Source organism: Pongo abelii, chromosome 14 (assembly GCF_028885655.2).
Source record: "Pongo abelii isolate AG06213 chromosome 14, NHGRI_mPonAbe1-v2.0_pri, whole genome shotgun sequence".
Taxonomy (NCBI): domain Eukaryota; kingdom Metazoa; phylum Chordata; class Mammalia; order Primates; family Hominidae; genus Pongo; species Pongo abelii.
In genome coordinates, this window is record NC_071999.2 from 109009677 (window position 1) to 109033672 (window position 23996).

The 23996-nt window shown below is 38.4% G+C and overlaps 1 protein-coding gene across 18 annotated transcripts in view; it reads left to right on the forward strand.

Annotated features, from left to right (window-relative positions):
- BIVM (basic, immunoglobulin-like variable motif containing) overlaps positions 1–23996 on the forward strand; it is a 42956-nt gene that overhangs the window by 11414 nt on the left and 7546 nt on the right. For all 18 annotated transcript variants that reach the window (XM_024230754.3, XM_063715028.1, XM_024230752.3 and 15 more), the window contains 5 exons: positions 5929–6055; positions 10586–10681; positions 11291–11395; positions 11612–11706; positions 21457–21589. In XM_024230754.3, coding sequence (XP_024086522.1) covers positions 5929–6055; positions 10586–10681; positions 11291–11395; positions 11612–11706; positions 21457–21589 — 556 coding nt within the window. The remainder of the gene's footprint in view (positions 1–5928; positions 6056–10585; positions 10682–11290; positions 11396–11611; positions 11707–21456; positions 21590–23996) is intronic.

Sequence of the window (23996 nt, forward strand, 5' to 3'; positions counted from 1 at the left end):
ATTTAAAGTAATCACTGATAAGGAGAGACTTTTGTCATTTTACTACTTGTTATTTATATATAAAAACTCTGTTCCTATACTGCTTCATCCCCACCCACTTTCAGTTATTGATGTTATAAAATTACATATTTATATATTGTGTGTCTGAAAACAAACTAATAATTTTTATGTATTAATCTCTTAAATAATGTGGAAAACAAAATGTGGAGTTACAAACCAAAGTTATAATAATAGCTTTTTTATTTTTATTTTTTATTTTGAAATAGGGTCTTGCTCTCTTGCCCAGACTGGAGTGCAGTGGCACGACCATGGCTTACTGCAGCCTTGACCTCTCAGGCTTAAGCAATCCTCCCACTTCAGCCTCCTGAGTAGCTGGGACTACAGGTGCACATCACCACGCCTGGCTAATTTTTTAAATTTTTTTGTAGAGATAGAGTCTCACTATGTTGCCAGGGCTGGTCTTGAACTCCTGGGCTCAAGCAATCCTCCTGCCTTGGCCTTCCAAAGTGCTGGGAATACATGCATGAGCCACTGCTCCTGGCCTACTAGCTTTTAAACTAATAATAATTTTTAAAAAATGTATTAGTCTCATAAATCATATAGAATACAAAAACTGGAGTTGCAAACTAACAAAATAACACTGGCTTTTATAATTGTTCATGTATTACCTTCACTGAGGTAAATTTATTTCTTCCTATGGCTTTGAGGTACTAGCTAATGTCCTTTCATTTCAACCAGCAGGAATCCTTTTAGCATTCCTTACAGGGCAAGTCTAGTGGTAATAAACTCCTTCAGTTTTTGTTTGTCTGGGAATGTCTGAATTTCTTCTTCACTTTTGAAGGACAGTTTTGTTGGATTTAGAATTCTTGTTTGATTTTTTTTTTTTATTTCAGCACTTTGAATATATCAGCCCACTTCCTTCTGGCTTCCAAAGTTTCTGATGAGAAATCTGTTGATATTCTTATTAACAGTCCATTGTATGTGATGAGTTGCTTCTCTTGTGTTGCTTTTAAGAGTCTTTGTCTTTTTGCAATTTTTAAATTTTTTATTTTATTTGAGACGGAGTTTTGTTCTTGTTGCCCAGGTTGGAGTGCAATGGCACGATCTTGGCTCACCACAAGTTCCACCTTCTGGGTTCAAGCGATTCTTCTGCCTCAGCCTCCCAAGTAGCTGGGATTACAGGCATGCGCCACCATGCCTGGCTAATTTTGTATTTTTAGTAGAGATGGAGTTTCTCCATGTTGGTCAGGCTGGTCTCGAACTCCTGACCTCAGGTCATCTGCCTGCCTCAGCCTCCCAAAGTGCTGGGATTACAGGCGTGAGCCACCGTGCCCGGCCTTGCAATTTTATTATAATGTATATTGGTGTGGGTCTTTCTAAGTTCATCCTACTTGGAATTTGTTGAGTTTCTTGGATGTTTATATTCATGTTTTTAAAATCAAATTTGGGAAGTTTTTAGCCATTATTTGTTTGGATAATCTCTCTACCCCTTTTCAGTGTCTTCTCCTTCTGGAAATTCTGCAATGTATAGGTTGGTCCACTTGATGGTGTCCCCAGGTCCTTTAAGGTCTGTTTACTTTTCTTCAGACCTTTTTCTTTCTGTTCCTCGTACTCAGTTATTTCAGTTTTCCCATCTTCAAGGTCACTAATTTTTCTGCCTGCTCACAACTGCCTTTGAATCACTCTAGTGAGTTTTTCATTTCAATTATTACATTTTTCAGCCCAAGAATTTATTTTTGGTTTTAAGTTTTCTATCTCTTCATTGATATTTCCACGTTCTTCATACATACATCTTTCGTTAGTTCTTTTGGCATCTTTAAGATAGTGGTTTTAAAGTCCTTGTCTAGCAAGTCTGCCATTTGGTCTTTCCAGAGATGGTTTCTGTTGGTTTATATATTTTTTTGTTTCTTTGAATGGGCCTTATTATGTTTCTTGTGATTTTTTTGTTGTTGTTGGAAACTAGACATTCAAATATTATTTAATAATGTAGTAACTCTGAAATCAATACCCCTCTTTCCCAGAGTTTGTTGATTTTAGTTTTTGTTTTTTGATTGCTATAGGCTGTTTCTATGCTGGTAATCAACCTGAGGTATACATTTAAGGGCTTTTCAGGGAAAAGCCCCTGCCTTTCTCTGAGTGTGTACAGTGATTTTCTGCATTTCCCTGTATAAGTGATTGCTTTTGAATATACTGTTTTTGAAATGTCTGGCTCCCCAAACGGAAAATGGAGAGAAAAAAACAGAACAAAAAAACCACACCAAAGGTGCTGGTCCCTTAAGTCCTCTGGAAGTTGCTTCAGTTGTAGTGGGAGGGGCTTGCAACATTGGAGGGAGAGTTGCAACAATGGCTGCCCGCCTGTATCTGTGCTTTCAAGATCAGAAGCAGCAGTCAGCAATCAGAACACAGATTTCCAATTTTCATAGGACATGAACCTTTTTGCCCACCATGGTTCCCACAAACTGCCTGAAGCTTCTCCAGTAACATATGCACAGTTTCTTGGACTTGGGGATAGGTAGTTGTACCTTGCTATGTGCTGAAATTGACCAAAATTTGCATTTACTGTTCAGGACTTCCTCTGAAAGTTGCAATCCTTTGAATAGACTCTGGAATTCCAAAATAATTACATCAGACAGGTTCTGCCAGTGCAGTTGTCTAGGTGGGGAGACAGATTCCTGGTGCCTCCTACACTGCACTTAATTCTGTTAATTTTTTAAAAAATGTAATTTGAAGCTCTGTTATTAAGTTCACATACATTTATGAGATTTATGCCTTCTTCCTGAATTGACCCTTTTATCATTATGAAATATATTTCGTTATTCCTGGAAGTATTTCTTGTTCTGAAAGTTACTTTGTTTGATATTAATAAAGCTCCTCAGCTTTATTTTGATTATATTTGCATGGTATATATTTTTCCATCTATTTATTTTAGTTCTAGAATTTACATTTTTATAGCCTCTATTTCTCATCTGAGATTTGCTATATTTTTCATTTATTACAAGAGCATTCTATCTATGTCATAATGCATAGTTATAATATCTACTTTAATTTCTTATCTGCAATTTCAAAATCTGGCTAATCTCAGAGTAGGCCTTATCTTTTTTCTTGAGAATGAGTCATATTTTTCACTTCCCTTACATGTTCTATAACTTTGCATTGTATCCTAGATAGTGGGACTATTATGTTATGGCAACTCTGGTATATTCCTTCAAAGTGTTGATTTTTTTTTGGTTTTGGGAGGCAGTTAATTTGATTGAACTAAAACTGTAAATTCTGTCTCCTTGGTACAGCTCCAACCATCTCAGTTCAGTTCTTTTAGCTGTGTTGCTTGGATTTGCTCCTTGCATACATGGTCCAGGGGTCAGTCCAAGATTTGGGCCAAATTTATACACAGAATTTGGGGCCCCTCTTCTCTGTGGCTGTCTTCTTTCTGGGTTCCCTCTCACCTCACTTTCAGTGATGGTGATTGCACAGGACTCTGTCCTTTGGTTCTTCCAGTAAAAAAAGACAGTGGATTTTCTGCTTTTGTTTGCTCTTCTCATACCTTTTTCTAAAAGTCAGTGTGGTGAATACATATATTTGTGTGTGTATGTGTCTGTGTGTGTGTCTGTGTGTGTGTGTGTGTTGGTGTTGAGGCTGTGTGTGTGTGCTGTGGGTAGGATGAGGAACGGAAGAAGGAACTCGGTAATGAGAAGGGGCAGTGGGTGAAGGTTGTTGAAGCTGATGTGATGGGAGGCAGAAGGTGCAGGTGTTGCTCTTCTGTGTTCCCATCTCAAACGGAGCTTTCACTTTGATATGGCTTCTTTCCCTCAAATCGAATGAACTTTTGCCTGTGGGACCAGCTGTTTCTGTGGCAGTGCGGGGATTTTATGAAGTATGCTCATTTGGACCGTATATGCTCATCGATCCCAGGGGCAATCCTAGATTCAACAAAAAGAGAATAGGGGGCAAGGTCATGGAACTCTAGAGGAAAGTGTGAGTACAGACTGTTTGCAGAGCCTGTCAAGGTCACACATTTCCATGTTTCATTAGCCTTAAAATTTTAAGTGGCTGGGAAAACTACTTAGGGAATTAAGTCATTATTAGGCAGTGAAGATATCTCAAGAAATGTTAGAAACTCATTCTCTGTTATCTGACTCTTTAAGAGTCATTTTACCAGTCAAGGAAATTTGGCACAATGAGATTTGGCACAATTGCTCACCTTTGCCAGTGATGTTCACCTCTGTGAAAAGTGTGTTCTCTGTAAGAACTTAGAAAAAATAATTAAAAGGGTCGAGCATGGTGGCTCACACTTGTAATCCCAGCATTTTGTGAGGCCGAGGCAGGTGGATTGCTTGAGCTCAGGAGTTTGAGACCAACCTGAGCAACATAGCGAGACCCCGACTTTATTAAAAATACAAAAATTAGCTGGGCATGGTTGCATGCACTTGTGATCCCAGGTACTCCTGAGGCTGACGTAGGAAGATTGCTTGAGCCCCGGAGGCAGAGGTTGCAATGAGTGGAGGTTGCATCACTGCACTCTTGTCCAGGCAACAGAGCAAGACCTTGTCTCAAAACAAGCAAACAAACAAAAAGAATAATTAAAAGGAAGGTGAAACATTGTTTCTTGACTTTATAGTCTTCATTATTATTACATTTTTACAGAAATTCCCTGGTAATAATAGTTCCTGAGTTCCAGCTGTTTGTAGATGTCAAATGGTTTCCGTGTAGAGTATCTTGAAGGAATAAAACCGATCTCTTTCCATGTTTGCTTACTAGGCGTATATGTATATAATCTATTTTATAATTTATGAATGACTCATAAAAATGAAATACTAGCCTTCAGTTAATTTTTATAACAGAACTGTTATAAAATAGAATATGTGTGAAAGATTAAAGTATTTGAGCATAGCTATCTGAAATCTTAATAGTATTTTAATGAAATGAGGCTTGGATGTTATTCATTGATATTTTACTTTATATAATTTTTTACTAGATACTTCACTAACAATTTAGAAATAAAATGTATAAAAAATAAAAAGTATAGGGATGGATACCCCATTCTCCATGATGTGGTTATTTCACATTGCATGCTTGTATCAAAACATCTCATGTACCCCATAAGCATGTACACCTACTATGTACTCTCAAAAATTAAAAAAAATTAAAAAGTACAAATTCTCACTCTTACTTTTGGCCCCCTTTTGTCTAGCTCCCAATTCTCCCTTCCCCAGTAGTAACCACTGTTGTCTTGGGGGGCTTTTTGGAGAATGTTTGTATGTGTGTGCATGTATGAGTGGGTGTGTGTACATGCATACATACATGCATACATGCACACAGGAGGCTTGCTTTTCATTCTAGTTTCTGTGCTAAACTTGCATTTTAGTAATGTACATGTGTGCATCATTCTTCATTCATTCTGTCATCTCTGTAGGTCCAGAGATATTTTTAAACATCACATTATCACATTAATGGATGCAGTGCTTTTACTTTCTTAACAAAGTTGCATTATTTGGTTTTATTGTTTTATAGAAAGCCTTCGTTTTCTGGAAAGTAGTCTAGTTAAATTTTTTTACTGTCGATAATTTGATTTTCTGGATGTGGCTAAAGATTTAGTGATGGACTGTTTCACCAGCTAAGTGACTAGCTCTGGAATTGGAGTATAAGAACCTGACACGAAATAGGATTCATGGTTGTTTAAATTTGTTTTTATTCTCTCTTTCTCTTTAAGGTAGGGGACTATTATTGAAAATACATGTGTTACTTCATTGTGTTTGCAAATATCATTTTTAGAACCTGTGGCAGTTATTTATTTGTTATTATTTTTTCTTTGCACTTTCTCAGCAGAATTATTAAGACAGTTACTTCTTAATTTTGGTGCATAATTAATTTTTGTCGTTTCAGTTTACTTCATCTTAAGCATTTTGCTTATTTTATACTCTTGTATTTTAGGCAATGCAAAGAAACAATTTTCCAAGAGAAAAACTTCAGATAAAAAGGGAAGATATCAGAAGGAATGTCCTCAGCATTCTCCTCTTGAAGATATTAAACAGCGGAAAGTATTAGACCTCAGACGATGGTGACGTTATCAGTTTTTATTTTTTTCAGTTTTGAAATATGTAATGTATGTTGGCAATAACGTAGCAGTTTACAAATTAATACATTATATGTATCATAAAAATATTTTTATTTCTAAAATTATTACCAGGATTTCTGAATATTTAAAGTCTACCACAAATGTTTGAAGTAGATTAATAATGAGTTATGCTGGTCTTTCCCAAACTCAGCTGATCATTAGAGTCATTTGTGTGACTCCGCATAACTGCCATGTAGATTTAACAATGATTAACCTTTTGATGTAGTTACATACTTAGCTTTTCATTGCTGAAGAATTTTCAAGTAAGTGACTGATTTTTATTATATTTCATCTCAAGTTACTTAAGTATGCATCTCTAAAAAATGACTTTTTTCTACTTAACCACAATACTTTTGTCACACCTGATAAGATTAACAATATTTCCCTAGTGTCTAATTCCCAGGCTAAATTCACGTTTCCCAGATTTTTCTGAAAAGGTCTTCACATCTGTTTGTTCAAAGTGGGACCCAGTTGTGAACCACATGTTTGCTTGTCATGACTCGTAATTCTCTCAATCTAGGGCAGTCTCCACCCCACTTTCCCCCTTGTCTTTTAAAAATTCTATTATTTTAATCGACAAATGAGAATAGTAAAGATTGACTTATTGAAGAGACTTGGCCAGATATTTTGTAGAATGTCCTACATTCCAGATTTGTTTTTTCCTTTTAGTTTCGTAAATTATTCATCTAACCTCAATATTTCCTGTAAACTGGAAGTTGAATATAAAGACTTGATTAAATTCCAGTACAGCATTTTATGCAAGAACACTGCTTAAGTGGGCCCTCATACTTCAAACGTTTCACATCAGAAGGCACATGGTATCCGATTATCCAGTATTAGCAATTCTAAGTGATTACTGGGTTAAGGTGGTGACAGCTGTATTCTACATTGACGAGTTCTTTCTTTCTCCTCTGCTACCCTCAAGTAATCAGTAGGGTGACAGAGTGGCATTAGGTAATAGCCAGGTTCCATCAACTTTTTACCTTATGGTTTTAGCCAAATGTATTGACAACCCAAACCCATTGATGATCCTTGTCTGAATATTTGTTGCAAAATGGTTATATTTCAAAATTCCATTTTTTTTTTTTTTTTTACTTTTATTACCCAGCCTTCTTCTGTAGCTTTCATTGATCAACTGGGGCTATTTGATTATCTTAAAATACAGTTCCTAGTTTAATGAAAACAAGTTTAATTCATGACAACTTTTATATATTACTGACCCTGATTTGGGTTTTTAAAATTCCTTTGTATAACATTTTAGAAATATATTTTTATCACTTATTTAATAAATATTGGACCCTTTGCTGTGGGCTGAGAAACAGAGATGCACACAACATGGTCTTTGTTTTCCCAAGGTTTACAATCCAGTTGAGGTGAGGGGACTAAACAGAAAAATGTTAAATATCTTAGGCAGTTTGTCATGTGATGGGTATGAATCACTAATTAACCATGAAAGGAGGTAATGATCACCAAAATGCTTTACTAAGGTCCTGGGTCTTAAGGGAGGAAATATGAAGGGTTGGAGGGGTGAAGGGTCTTTGAAAGAGTTACAGCAAAGTGTCTCTGGAATGTGGGTAATGAGGCGTAGAGTAGCTTGTCTAAAGTGAGGCTCAGAGAAGCCAAGAAACCTGCCAATGTCACATAGCTAATAAGTAGAAGATCTTGTGTTGAAGCCGAAGAGTCAGACTCAACATTCATGCTGTTTGCATATAATACGTGTCATGATCTGTTCTTTAGATATCAGGCTCAATATTTAGTTTTTTTTTCTGAGTTAAAGATAAGCCATGGACGATTTCTTAACAAAGGAACTTTTATAAAGATAAATTTGGAATAGTTAGTATGTAAGGAATAATGGAGAAGAGACATTAAAGTCAGAAACATTCATTTTAGTTTCTTTGAAAAGAAGGCTTTGCTCGTTTGTGCTTCTAATCACTTAGATTTAAGCTTTGTTTCAACAACAAATCTGTATAACTACATGTTAATAGTATAACATGTGAGGCCATGAAGGCTAGGACTAGGAAGGATAGATGGGAGAAATGCCCTGAGGGGAAAACATCACCAGGACTATAAGCCTGTTTTCCACTGAGAATATTACAAGATTAGCTTAGAATGGAAAGTCCCATAGAAGATAGTAGAATGTTGGTAAACATTTTAACCTGGTCATAAACAAGACTAGGAAACAAGTTTAGATTCATGAAAAAGTATGAAAAATCTTAACAGAAATTCCCCTTTCCCTCTCCTTTTTAAAAATTCTTTCAGGCCAAATTTAGTGTTATGAGAAAAAATATATACATGCATGTAATACTTTGTTAGTAAATATATGTAAAGATAAATGTTGTAAAATATAAAACACTGTTAGTATTGGACTTGTAAAATAATTCCCAAATTGAACTGTGGCAAAAATATTCACAGCAGAAAAAAAAAAATCAGTAAATGAATGAGTTGCTTGTGTTTTATCAGCATGGGCCATATAGCTTATGATGACAGAACTGTTAATAATCACTTGTCCACAAAGATCTCTTAGGTTGGAGTTCACACTCATATTTAAACAACTAGGGCAGATTACTTGAATAAGGACATTAGTAAATTGCTCATATGTTTCCAGGGATGGGGGAAAGGGGTAAAAGGGAGTTGTGTTGTTCAGTGGGCAAAGAGTTTCATTTTTGCAAGATGAAAAAGTTCTGTTGCCTAACAATTTGCATATAGTTGACACTACTATATGCAAATATAGTTGACACTACTATATGCAAATATTTTTAAGTTGACACTTAAAAATAGTGTACATGATAAATTTGATGTTGTATGTTTTTACCACAATTAAAGAACAAAGCAAAACTGAGGGAGGACTCAACAGATTTGACAATGAGGTGTTGAAGACAGCACTTAGTATGTTAAGTGATAGTTATTAGCTTTTGTGTGTCATTTTGTGTAGTTGAGTCTACAGATTTGGGGCTCATGGCACATGTTCTCACTTGTAAGTTAGAGCCGAACAATGTGAACACATGGACGTAGGGAGGGAACAACACACACTGGGCCCTGTCGGGGGGTGGGAACCGGGGACAGGAGAGTATCAGGAAAAACAGCTAATGCACACGGAGTGTAATACCTAGGTAATGGGTCGATAGATGCAGCAAACCACCATGACACACATTTATCTATGTAATAAAGCTGCACATCCTGCATGTGTACCCTGGAACTTAAAAAAAAAAGATTTAAGGGTCATGGTTAACTTGTATGTGTGCCAATATGCATAGTTATATATACATATACAAATGCATATATGTACACATGCATATGTCTAATTTTTCATTTTGTAATTAATTTTCAGACCACACTAAAGTTGCTCTTAGTGATGGTAGGTCTTGTTTCTTTGTTTCATTGTGGCTACTTCTTAGCACCTTCTTTGGAAGGCAGTTAGGAGAAGATCATTTGAAGGCCAACGAGTGTTGTGGGTTATTGGTAAGCTGATTTAACATTGTCTCCCCCCACAACCACGCTTGACTAGCTTCGCATTTGGCCAGGTGCAGTGGCTCACGTCTGTAATCCAGCACTTTGGGAGGCCGAGGTGAGAGGATCACAAGGTCAAGAGATTGAGACCATCCTTGCCAACATAGTGAAACCCTGTCTCTACTAAAAATACAAAAATTAGCTGGTTGTGGTGGAGCACGCCTGTCGTCCCAGCTACTCGGGAGGCTGAGGCAGGAGAATTGCTTGAACCCGGGAGGTGGAGGTTGCAGCGAGCCGACATTGCTCCACTGCACTCCAGCCTGGGCAACGGAGTGACTCCATCTCAAAAAAAAAAAAAAAAAAAAAAGAAAGCAAATGTATTTCTTCTTAAAACAGAATTAATAAATAGTCTGTCTCTTTCTCGTTCTGTTCACATTTGCCCCAGTTTCTTCTCTTGAATCATGACGGTTCGGAAAATTGTCTGGATTGCTTAGCGCCGCTGAATCCTGCCATGAAAGGATTTTGTATTTCACTTTTAAAATTCTCTGTGACAGGAGAAGCACTGCTTCGTGGCTTCTTGTCCAAGGATTTTAGATGAACACAGTGGGTAATAAATGGATGAATTTTAGTTTGGGTTGAAGAATCTCTCTGAGAAGTTGACACGTGGGGGCAATGGTTTGTTTCTCCTGTATTTCTGAAGTTGCAAATAATCATGTAAGCAGTTCAACCAGGAGTTTACACCAAACTTTTAATAGGTGATATATCATTACTTTTTTTCCCATTGGTTTGGATAACATCCACTTTAACTGGTAGTTAGTCATACTTAGCTATTTTTATTAAAGCAGGTGATTTATTGTTATTTTATATTTATGACATGATTAATAAGTGAATACGGAAGATTTTACATTGACTTAGGGGATCAAAGTTTTCATTATATTAACACCTTTAATTGCCATGAGTTTTCTATTTCTAGCATGCATATTTTGTATTCGTTCAAGTGAAGAAAACAGTCTTTTGTTTTCTCAGGTACTGCATAAGCCGACCACAGTATAAGACTTCTTGTGGCATCTCCTCATTAATTTCTTGTTGGAATTTCTTATACAGCACAATGGGAGCTGGAAAGTAAGTATGTCAATTTATCAGTATCCCCAAACTCCAAAGTAATTTGATGTTGCTTTTTCTATAACAGAAAAAATTTAAGAATAGATTTTTTATAAATTTAACAAAACCCTGCTGTATTTTAGTGTAAGTCTTTTAGCTTAAAATATATACATGTATTATTTTCAGTGAAATAAAAATGGGCTGGGTACAGTGGCTCACACTTGTAATGTCAGTACTTTGGAAGGCCAAGGCAGGAGTATTGCTTGAAGCCAAGGAGTTTGAGACCAGCCTGGGCAACAAAGCAAGACCCCATCTCTACAAAGTAAAAAAATAAAAACAACTAGCCAGGCACAATGGCATGTACTTGCATTTCTAGCCTCTTAGGAGACTGAGGCAAGAGGATCACTTGAGCCCAGGAGTTTAAGGCTGCAGTGAGCTATGATCACGCCACTGCACTCCAGCCTGGGCCACAGAGTGAGACCCTGTCTCTAAAAAAACAAATAAAATAAAATAATGAAAAATATTACTAATATTATTTGCAAATCAGACAAACATATTAACATTGAGATAGGCTGTATTTGCATATGACTGGAATTGAAAAATGAAAGGCAATCAATGTTTCTTTTGTAGTCTTCCACCTATTACCCAAGAAGAAGCTTTACATATTCTGGGCTTTCAACCTCCATTTGAAGATATTAGGTTTGGTCCTTTCACGGGAAATACAACACTTATGAGGTATGAAGACCCTCTTAGAGGCAATACCGTGTTTCTAGTTTTGCAAAATAATAATGATGTAGATGTGTGTTGATAGTAAACCATGTATCCAGCTGCTGGGCTTCAACCTGTCGTAGGTATACCAACTTTGGGCTATGCCTGAATTTCTTTAGAATTGGAATAATGCCATCTTTTTGTAGAATTGTTGTCATGAGCAAATCTTTTTGTTATTTTCAGGTGGTTTAGACAAATTAATGACCACTTCCATGTAAAAGGATGCTCTTATGTTCTATATAAGCCTCATGGGAAGAACAAAACAGCGGGAGAAACTGGTAGGTAAACATATAGAAGATTTATACACACACATACACACATGCACACACACACATACATACACACACATGGCTTAGAGTTCATCTCAAAGTCTGGCTGTTTAGCTTCCTGGGACATTATGTAAACCCTCAACACAGTCTGTTACTTGCACGTAATCTGAAGGGCACTTTTTAATATGCAGTTTAATATTTTACCTCTTCTAACCTTTTTATGTAGAACCTTTAGAACTTTAAGGTATATCACAAACACTACTCTAACACATTGTATTGTTTGGGTCCATGGTGTGTGTGTGTGTGTGTGTTTGTGTGTGTATGTATGTGCGCATGTACATGCACATGCTAGTAAAACTCTAAGGAAGCAGCATGGAGTTAGCAGTTTTTCTTCCTAAGAAGGAATGTAAGGATTTGAGAATATTTGATGTTAGACCTGTGTGGTAACATATAATGGCAGGAAAATAGACTGTTGAAGTGACAAAGTTCTGCTATAAAATAGTCTTGTTTATAACAGAAATATTAATGGAGTTGATGTCAAGGATTATTTTAGTTATGTGCTAATTAAATAATTTGTACTATTTAGCAATTTCCATTTTTAAAATTGTTACAATCTTTTGACTGTATAAATCAGAAAACTGTAATACATTGTTAAAGAAAAAATTATTCTGACACTTGTTAAAAGGGTGAGAAGACTTTATTTAAGACTTGTGAAAGGCCTACTGTAGTAGGAATGAGAAATCAGGCTCAACTCTGAATACAGCAAAGACAACAAAGACAACTGGGACTTTATAGCCAAGGGACACAGCGAGGGGTTTGGGGGTGGGAAATTACTACATACATACAAGGGTATGGGGATTCTTGCTAAACTGGCCTAACAGACTTCTTGCTAAAGGCAGGTCAAGGGCTGAGATATCAAGAGTTGGCAGGGGAGGCCCGTGAGGAACTTGATTAGATATTAAGGGTTGTGGGTTTTCTCTAAACTGACTTAGCAGGATTCATGCTAAAACTGGACACAGAAGTCTAAGGTCCGGGCCTGTTTGAGAAGAGGACTCAAGGATTAATCAGGAAGAGAATTGTTATCAATAGAGGGTATATGGTTTACCAAGGTAAAAGACTGAGCACAAAGGCAGATATATTTCTGTTGACCTATATTGGATATATCAAGTTGGTTACTTGGAGGCGGGCTTGGAGATTACATGTTGCTTTCTACACATACTAGTTTTGTGACCTTGAACAAGTCACTTGCTGAGCCTTTTATCTTTCTATATTTGTATAGGGTCAGTGTGAGGATAAAAGGAGTCATATTTGTAATGTACTTAGCATGCTGTGTTACAGAGTAAGGACTCAGTAAGTGCTAGCATTTATTCCTACTGACTAAATTCTATGCATTCACATGGGGCCTGTCTATCCCTCTGGAAAACACAGCTTTAAATGCTGTGTTGCTATTGATTTCTGTTTCTAGTGAGATTGTCACCACACTACTCTCAGTAAGTGATCAGGCAATGAAAAACTAAGAAAGGATATATTATCCTGTTTGGTAATTTTCTCTTCAGCTGTGTCTAGTTTGCTTTTTATACTGCCTATTGAGTTTGAGTTTTTAAAAAGAGGTTTTCAATCATTTTTATTCTAAAATACGTAGTTCTTTTAAAAATCGGTTTTTAAAAATAACCTCATTCCTTACTCATATTTTCAAACCCTTTTATTTTTTAAATCTATTGAAACTTTTTCCTCCATATTTGATGTAATGTAGGAAATGTGTATATACCTGATTTTGCTGTCTCTTGTTTCTTCTGGATCTTATTTGAGGTATCTTCGTGTGCCATGAAAAGAAAATGCATAATTTGGCATTGTCTTTTATAGTTCTTGAATGTTTACTTCCACAGGATGTGCCAAACCTTTTTCTGGTCCAAGAGATTTTCACGGTCATTCTCCAGTTATTAGAAGGTATAATAATGATTCTGTCAGTTGTGTTCATTGAAAGTTTTATAAAATGTCTGCCAATGACATTTTGCACCCTATAAACTGAATACATAGCAGTTCAGTGAAAGCGAGTGAAAGGGTAAGGGGTGTCAAGGCACAGTAATTAGCAACCTGAGCCAGCACCACTATGTGGAGTTCCTGCCTCTCTCTCAGGATAGCACATGTGTGACCTGGGACCTTTGGATGTAGGGTTGTATAGTGTAGACAGCATCCACACTCAATCCACAGAATAAATACTAGTAAAGCATAATTTCTTTTTAAAATATGAGGATCACTATAAACAAATGTTCTAATATTTTGTTTCTGTGCCCACAAAGGGGGTCATCTTGTATAACCACCTGGATGTGTCGGTACTGAAAATCATTAACCTAGAGGAGCAGTAGTTGGCAAATGTTTTTACATAAAAGGCTTGATAGTAAATATTCTTGGCTTTGAGAGACACATGGTTCTGGGGCAGTCACAGCTGCTTGATGCAGCTGCTTGGATCTTGAAGGCAGCCATAGACAACATGTAAACAAATGGATATGGTGGTGTCCTGGGAAAACCTTACTGATGAACCTGAAATTTGAATATCACATAATTTTCACATGTCACAAAATATTATTTTTCTCTTGAACTTTTAAAAATTTTATTATTTGTTTTTTAGAGATGAGGGTCTCATTCCATCCACTAGGCTGGAATGCAGTGGCTGTGATTATGGCTTACTGCAGCCTTGAACTCCTAGGCTCAAGCAATCCTTTCCCCTTAGCCTCCCAAGTAGCTAGGACTACAGGTTCATGCTACTGCACCTGGCTAATTTTTAATTAAATTAAATTAATTAATTAATTTTTTTTGAGACGGAGTCTTGCTCTGTTGCCCAGGCTGGAGTGCAGTGGTGCGATCTCGGCTCCTGGGTTCGCGCCATTCTCTTGCCTCAGCCTCCCGAGTAGCTGGGACTACAGGCGCCCACCACCAGGCCTGGCTAATTTTTGTATTGTTTTTAGTAGAGACAGGGTTTCACCATGTTAGCCAGGATGGTCTTGATCTCCTAGCCTTGTGATCTGCCCTCCTCAGCCTCCCAAAGTGCTGGGATTACAGGCGTGAACCACTGCGCCCAGCCTAATTTAATTTTTTAATTTTTTTCAACTAAAAAAATTTTTAGAGATGGGGGCTCACTATATTGCCCAGGCTAGTCTTGAACTCCTGGCCTTAAGTGATCCTCCTAACTCGGCCTCCCAAAGTGCTGGGATTACAGGCATGAACTACTGTGCCTGGCCTGTTTTGCTTTTGATTTTTAACAATGTAAAAACTATTTTAGTTTGCTGCCCATTTCAACACAGGCTGCAGCCTGGAGACTGGATTTACCTGTTGGTGGGAGTTTGCCAAACCCTAACCTAGACAATGAAGCCTAAATTCCTGAGCATGGTGTTTGAGGGACTGGCTTTCGAGTATCCTGCCCCAGCCTACCTCCCCTGGTGTTCAGCCATGCTGGGCTCCTCGATGTTTCCCTGTTCTTCACAAGGTACAGGTCATCCTTAGGCCTGTGTGCCTCACTGATGGGTTGCCCTGCTGTGGAGCATGTGGAATGTGGGATTTCATATCTTTGTGATTGGTGGATTCCTATTTATTTGTCCATCCTGGACTTCAGCGTAACACATGGATATGGTGGTATCCCGGGAAAACCTGGGGGGATGGCTTTTTCTTCTGTTTGCCAGGCAGGATTCAATCCCTTCCTTTCCTGGGTTGTCACAGCACCATGTGTGCCTCTGGTAGAACTTTGATTTCGTTGTGAGGTAATTCTTGGTGCACCATATGGTTTCATGCAGAAAAACTAGGGTTCCCTTTCTTGAGGATTAGGCCAAGTTCTTATTCATTTGTGCATCACAGTGCCTGATACTTCGGTGCTCAATAGGAGTTAATTTAATGAATTCTTAATTGAGGATATGAGTCAGGAGGAATTCAGGAGGTTGGGGTTAGGAAACTTCTAGGAGAGAATTTTGTTGTCCATTCCAAAGCTGGCATTCTTCCTTTGCAAGAGCTCTCTCTTGTGATGTGGAAAGGAAAATGTTTTCTTTTTCTCTTTCTGTAGCTCATCTTTCCTTCTGGCTCCTACCTGCTCTCCCCTCCCCACACTCCCAGACACACACTCACCTGCACCTGTGTGCTAGGTTGGCCCGGCTTTCCATCAGAACCCAGTGCGTCCTCCTTCTGTCTTCATGAGTCTCTCAGCTGACACTTTTTCATGTGTTCCTAAGGACAGGAAATGAGCCAACTCATTGAATCTGATGTTTTCAACTTTACATCTTAGCAGTGCCTTGAACATTGCCTTTTACATTATAAATAGTAAGAGATTAAGACTGTCTCAGATTCACTTCTTAACTGATTCATAGGGTGGCTTTATATCTCTTTTAACGGAGTGTGGACCAAAAATGCATGTCTGGGAGTATAGAAATGATCACTGGAGCGAATGTCATACTTACGTGTCAGATATAATGGAAAGCTATTACAATACAGTTCTCAGTCTTGTGTCCCAAGACTGCATTATGAGTAGGGCCCTGGGAGACACCAGAACAAGACTCATAATTCCTTTTACTTGTTTTCTTTTTGCCTGCTGATTAGAAGAGGACTTCATTTGAGTAGTTAATGGCTTTTTCTATTAATATCAGCAGAATGTAGATGGAGTGAGAGGATAGATGAAGAGATGGGTCAGTGAAAGTAAAGGAAATTAGGGGAAGCAGGAAGACCCAGAGAAATTAGAATAAGAGAGAAAATCTATCAAAGAAACTCTGGGTATCGAGGAAACATCAGCTATATAAATTTAATCAAATTCCCAAAGTAAGAACATATAATTTTTAAATTAATGGAATGGAATAAAACACTAAAAGGGCCATGGAGAGAGTTGATTTAGGAACCACTATTCTGGAATTTTAAAAGATTTTTGATCAACTGTCCTCTCCAACTTTAAGATTTTATACTATAATTTTGCTAGTAGATATTTCGAATATCTGTACTTTATTTATTTTATTTTCCAATAGTCTGCTACCTCCCAAGTTCTTTGTGACTGATTTAAATGTAATGATTTGGTGCATGTGTTAACCAGTTCCCCTAATAATCTAGGATGTGTAGCACTGGGTCCCAATGACTTTTTTTTTTTTTTTTTTTTTTTTTTTTTTTTTTTTTTTACCTATTCGTTTAAATTTCCTCCAGCATACATCCACACTTTTCATTGAGGAATGGGATAAACTACCTATTTTCCTTAAATTTGTTTTCTTTTATTTTGTTAGGGTGTTGAGGTGGTTACTGTAATTTCTTTGAGTAAGTTTTAATATATTTTTCAGTTTTATTCCTACTTTCAATTTTTTTTCCAGAATATTCCACTTTTTACTGCTTTTCTGTGTGCATTTCCTGAAGGATAATTAATCTGCCTATGCCTCCTGGAATATTTTTGTCTTTACCTTTGCTAATCGGGGGACCCAATTAAGCCCTGCTTCATCTCTGATATGTTCCTTGGCCACCACCTTAGCCCTGGATTCCTCTAAATTCCTGTAGTACTGATTATTCACACCCATCATTTTCCATTTGCTATGTGCTATGTTTTATTATGTTTCACCTGTTCAATGTGAGTGTCCAGCTCCTTGACCATAGGGACTGTTCTGAGTAGCCCTTACATTCTAGGTATGATGCCCACGACATCTCACGTTACCCTATGAATTCTGATGGTATTCAGGGAGTAGGGTGGTTCGTGTGTAAAGCAGACGTCTCTTCCATTCTCTCCCATTTTGGAAGAAAGAGTTGCAGAGATAGGCTTTCTCATTTCTCTCTGGGATGTTCACTGGTGAAAACCATTGACAGTGGTGCTATTTGTTTAAAAACACTTTTAAATCTATCTTCTCTTTGTGATTAAATTGTTTTTTAAGGACCGCTAGGCCTGTTTTTCACAATGGGCTTTACATTTTCCTGGGGACCACGCTGCTGTGATTCAGGGACTTCCCGGTGCTTATTTCCAATGGGTTCTCAGTAACTGTAAACTAAGCACACTAATGGAATAAAAGTGAAGTCCAGGGATTTTGATAAGACTTAGCTGTTAATATAAGTATTTTTTTCAGAGATGTCACTAGTCATAATGAAAATTTATTCTAGGAGTTGCCAACATTAGTTCTCTGTTCAGATAACTTCAAAGTATGGGTTCACTTAGCCACCAACATTTGTGTCAGGCAAGTCCAGATTCATTTTTTTAATCAGCTAGCTTGAAAATTGCATTTATATTCATGTATTTAGTTTTTTCTAGTGGGTATTGCAGTTCATAACTTTTGCTTAACAGAGAAGACCCGTCTCTGGCCTCATTCCTATATAACTCACACATCCCTTCACCATGATTGTTGTTACCAGCTTACTGCAGCACCTCAGTACATCTCAGGTGGACAATGCATTAGTATTCTGTTTTCCTCATGTACTGGTTTTCTCCAATTCATATTAGACACAAATAATAAATCTCTTGAACATGCAGTGCTAATATAACCCTTTCCTCTTTAGGAGCTGTCTGATGCTTGCTTACAGCATAAACTGCTTAGTGTCATTCCAAGCTGACACAAATTGGCCTTCCCCTGCTGTCCTCCATGTACTGGTTGTATTTAAAAGATGTCAGGGGAGGCTGGCATAGTGGCTCACGCCTGTAATCCCAGCAGGTTGGGAGGCTGAGGTGGGTGGATTCCTTGAGGCCAGGAGTTTGAGACCATCCTGGCCAGCATAGTGAAACCCCGTCTCTAAGAATACAAAAAATTACCTGGGCATGGTGACGTGCACCTGTAATCCCAGCTACTCGGGAGGCTGATGCACGAGAATTACTTGAACCCAGGAGGTGGAGGTTGCAGTAAGCTAAGATTGTGCCATGCACTCCAGCCTGGGCATCTTTTTTTTTTTTTTTTAATGTTTTTTTTTCAGAGATGTCACTAGTCATAATGAAAATTTATTCTAGGAGTTGCCAACATCTCTGTTCAGATAACTTCAAAGTATGGGTTCACTTAGCCACCAACATTTGTGCCAGGCAAGTCCAGATTCATTTTTTTAATCAGCTAGCTTGAAAATTGCATTTATATTCATGTATTTAGTTTTTTCTAGTGGGTATTGCAGTTCATAACTCTTGCTTAACAGAGAAGACCCGTCTCTGGCCTCATTCCTCTATAACTCACACATCCCTTCACCATGATTGTTGTTACCAGCTTCATTTAAAAAAAAAAAAAAAAAAGATGTCAGGGGAATAAGGACCTTGCAGAGTAATGTTAGGTTGCTGGATTACCTGTCAGAGTTTCAGAAGCTATTCTTGTCTTTGAAGGTGTAAAAATATACTCTAGTAAGTTCTTCTGGAGTTATCTAGCATTCCTCTATAGATGATCAGGGTCTACAGGACACGCTCATACTAAGCAAACTCAGAATGTCAGAATGTTAACGGAGTAACTTGAAGTAAGAAACATCATCTCAAAGGGACCAGAATTGTCTCGTTGGCTGCTCAGGATACCTGCTCTTCTCCATGCAGCAGGCCAGTGAATTCCTGTAGTTTTGTTCTCCTTTCTCTATGCTGTAGAGATCATGGCTCTGCATTTGGTGGTGGTTGCTTTGTTGCTTAACTTTCAGATTTTAAAGACATACTGAAGTACAGACTCAACTTCATTCTGAATTTAGCTTCCCTCAGTAACACATTTGTGTCTTCTCATACACAGAATTACTTTCCTGGACGACTACCTTAATGTGTTAAACGCTGTATTTACTGGCTTGGCACAGTGGCTTCCGCCTGTAATCCCAGCACTTCGGGAGGCTGAGAGGGGCGGAACACTTGATGTCGGGAATTTGAGACCAGCCTGGCCAACATAGTGAAATCGTGTCTCTACTAAAAATACAAAAATTAGCTGGGCGTGGTAGTGAGTGCATGGAATCCCAATTACTTGGGAGGCTGAGGCATGAGGATCGTTTGAACCCGGGAGGTAGAGGCTGCAGTGAGCCAAGATCATGTCACTGCACTCCAGCCTCGGTGACAGAGCAAGGCCCTAGCTCAAAAAATAAAAAAATAAAGAAATAAAAATAAATAAATGCTGTATTCACTATCTTTTATTTCAGAGGGTGATCTTTTTCTGATTTTGGCCTGAAATTGTTGGGTTGTCCCACAGTAGGCTTCTCTATACCATCGTACCCTGTATTCTATAAACTAGATCACGGGCTGTTCCCTGAGTATATTCCTACTTCCCCAGTGGTGTTATTTTCTCCTAATGCTCTTTCCTCTGTCTAGATTGTTGAAATCCTGACACTTCATTAAGTTTCATGTTGAATGCTGCTTCTTGACTCCTCAAACCTGATGTGCTCTTTCTCCTTTGAATTCTATGCCCGTTTTGTGGCACTATCGTATTCCACCTTATATAAAAGTTACTTGTTCCATCTTCCCTACTAATGCACTTGAGGGACCGTGCATCACTCCTTGGCTCTCTGCTGCGGCCGTGGACCTGCTGTTCTTAGTGGGCTTCAGCTATTTCAGTGGCCAGAAAGTCGATAATTGAAACTATGACTTGCAAGCTTTCATCTGCTTCATCTATTTTTAGGATTTCTAGTTTTAATGGGCTGTTTGTGAATAAATAATTTAGCTTCTTCTAGGACATGCCAGTTAATGAAACCTCAGTTAATGGCTTTGAGTACTAAGTGCTGGTGAAAAGTCATTTCTTATGGTAATACTTTTGAAATTGACCGCTATTATGGTTATGGCAAATGTCCAAGGAAGAGTGGGTGTAAGAGGTTGTGGTAGTACTACTAGCCTGTCTCTGTAGAGATGTTATCTTGTCACTTGGCTTGTGAAGGCTACTCCTCTAGCCTCCATAAGTTTTGTGTAAAGATTAAAGTGTGTGTTAGTGTTGTAGAAAAAACTGGGTTCTTATCACACAACAAGGAAAGATTAGGCTCACAGATACTTTGAAGGGTGAGGGGGAACAGAATTTATTGGGTGAAAAGAAAAAACCTCAGCAAAGCGAGAAGGGTTCCTGCTAACAGGCCCACATCTCACAGATTGAATCCCAGGTTACCACAGAGGGGCAGGAGAGGCCGAGCTCCTCCCCACTGCAAACAGCGGGCACTTCCGAGGCCCAACCCCGTCCTCCTGCACGCAGGCCAGTTGGAGATTCTCCAGGAAGCCCTTTTTACTTGGCTGTCTCATTAGTAGGAGAAGTTTGCATTTTTAGAAGTTGTTTATTACCTGGAGTTTATTTTTATTCATATGTATCAGTAGTCTTTTAAGTTGGGATGTGCGTACTGCATATATATTAGAACCTCTATATTTTAACCTAATTTTAAATTCCAACTTTTTGTAGATCTTTTATAAAGACATATTAGTACAGTGGTATATGTATATACTTTATAAATGCATGTGCTAACATTGGGCATGCTTGTTCAGAATTTTAAGTGATAGCTGTGTACAACAAGAAAAGTTGAAACCATTGCTGAATACGCTAGGTATTAGGTTTTAGACAAATTAAATTTCATAGACAACTATGTGTGTTATTAGAAGGTTTTGGTAAGCAAGGACATATTTTAGTTCTTTAGTTTGCTAATGAGCTTACCTGAATTTCAGTTTAAAGAGTAAAACAGAATACATTTATTAACATTTTTTCTACCTATCAATAGCTTCTTGTTTTTCCCCAGCAGTGTCAGTGTGTTCCAAGTCATGTCTTTTCTGTCCTTAAGCCCTTAACCGGTCCTTTGTGTAAAGCACGGACACTGCTTTATGGGCTTTCAGTTTGTTTGTTTGTTTGTTTTTAATAGCTTCAGGGGCCCTGTCAAAGTTAACCCGTGGATTGAAAGATGAATCGCTGGCTTATATCTATCATTGCCAAAATCATTATTTTTGTCCAATTGGCTTCGAAGCAACCCCTGTTAAAGCTAATAAAGCATTCAGGTAAGCATTGACATGTTTTAGAAAGTGCATTTTAAGAAATATTAAAAAATAGATGGGCGCGGTAGCTCATGCCTGTAATCCCAGCACTTTGGGAGGCCGAGGTGGGTGGATCACGAGGTCAGAAGATCGAGACCATCCTGGCTAACACAGTGAAACCCCGTCTCTACTAAAAATACAAAAAAAAAAAAAAAAAAAAAAAAAAAAATTAGCCGGGCGTGGTGGCGGGTGCCTGTAGTCCCAGCTACTCAGGAGACTGAGGCAGGAAAATATCGTGAACCTGAGAGGCAGAGCTTGCAGTGAGCTGAGATCGTGCCACTGCACTCCAGCCTGGGTGACAGAGCAAGACTCTGTCTCAAAAAAAAAAAAAAATAAAAAAATAAAAATAAAAAATATTCGAAGTCTCTGAAATTGGAAGGCTTGGTGATCTGCTTTCCTGACATCAAGCTAGACTATTCTTTAAACATTATGACTTATTCTTCTGCAGAATTGCATTTAGTTAATTGTGCTGTTGAAAATATTCATTTAGATACTGTTGTTCAGCCATTATAGGAAAAAGTCATTGAAAAGTCACTTGTTTTTCCCTTAGAGACAGGGTCTCACTCTGTCATCCAGGCTGGAGTGCAGTGGTGTAATCATAGGTCACTGCTGCCTCAAGCTCCTGGCCTCAAGCAATCCTCCTGCCTCAGCCTCCTGAGTAGCTAGGACTACAGGCATGCACCACCATGCCCAGCTCATTAAATTTTTTAATTTGTGTTTTCTATAGAGACAGGGTCTTGCTATGTTGTGCAGGCTGGTCTCAAACTCCTGGCCTCAAGTGGTCCTCCTTCCTGGGCCTCCCAAAGTGCTGGGATTACAGGTGTGAGCCACCACACCCTTCCTGAAAAGTAATTTTTACATTTATTATAAAACAGTTGCAAAGGATTTTATAGACTGTGTCACAATGCCTTATCCAACGTCCCACATGAACAATATATTACAGAATCTGGTGTCAAGAAGATTGTCACAACTGAGTAAATTAAAAAGCATCTTCTTTTCTTAAAGTGAAGAACATGGAATTTATCTGGGTTCCCCCTTTGTCCTGATTGCAAGGAAGCTCTGAGCCAATTTTTATTTCCAATGTCAGAAACTACATGACTTTCATGGTTATATTTCTTTTTTGCCTAATCTAGAGTTTCTGTTTTATTAACTATATAACTTTACTGGTAAACTTGCATCTTTTTGGAAGAGATGATCCCCTAAGAAAGAGAAAGTGATTGAGTTTTAATGGTTTTTTTCCTGCTTAGCCACTTTTCCTTATGATGGGTTGAGATAATACCAGGATGGTTCAAAGCCAAGGGAGAAGTATCTAGTTAAAAATTGGTGGGTGGGGTGCAGTGGTGTAATACCAGCATTTTGAGAGGCTGAGGCAGGCAGATTGCTTGCACCCAGGAGTTCAAGACCGGCCTGGGCAACATAGTGAGACCCTGTCTCTAAAAAAAATTCAAAAATTAGCTGAGTGTGTTGGTGTGCACCTGTAGTCCCAGCTACTTGGGAGGCTGAGGCGGGAGGATCGCCTGAACTGAGATCATGCCACTGCACTCCAGCCTGGGAAACAGAGTGAGACCCTTTCTGTAAAAAAAAAAAAAAAAAAAAAAAGAGTTGGTGAAAACACAAGCCATGAATACTTTGAGCAAAGGGATTGGCTTGGTCATGGGGATAGGATGGGTTTTTTTTTTTGTTTTTTTTGATACGAGGCCTTGCTGTGTTGCCCAGACTGGAGTGAAGTGGTGAGATCATAGCTAACTGCAGCCTCGACCTCCTGGGCTTAAGTGATCCTCCCACCTCAGCCTCCTGAGTAGCTGGGACTACAGGTACACACCACCATACCTGGCTAATTTTTCTATTTTTTTTTTTAGAGACAGGGTTTCAGGGTTTCACCATGTTGCCCAGGCTGGTCTTGAACTCCTGGGCTCCAGTGATCCGACCACCTCAGTCTCCCAAAGTGCTCGGATTATAGGCGTGAGCCACCACACCCAGGCAGGATGGGTTATTCGGGGCTGGAGGCCATGTGGCTTTGGAGTCTCACTCAAAGGCCTCTCGGGTTTGGGGAAGAGAGGGATTCTGAGACAGGTTGGAATGACCTGGGAGAACCAGGAAGCTGGAAGTTGTGTTTTGTGAATAAGGAGCAAGAGGGAACTCTCTTGTTCTCTCCAAATGCTGAAATGCTTTATTCATCTTTCTGGAGGTGGAATTTCTTGTGAGGTATACTGTGTGTTTCTTTTATGATTTCATCCTGCAGCTTCACCTTATTTCGGACATTTATCAAATATAAATCATTGTTTTAAACCAACTTTGTACCCTTTAAGAGAGGGTACAAAGTTCCTTAGGTACAAAGTTCACTTCTGCCTGTACCTAAGAATCATGTGAG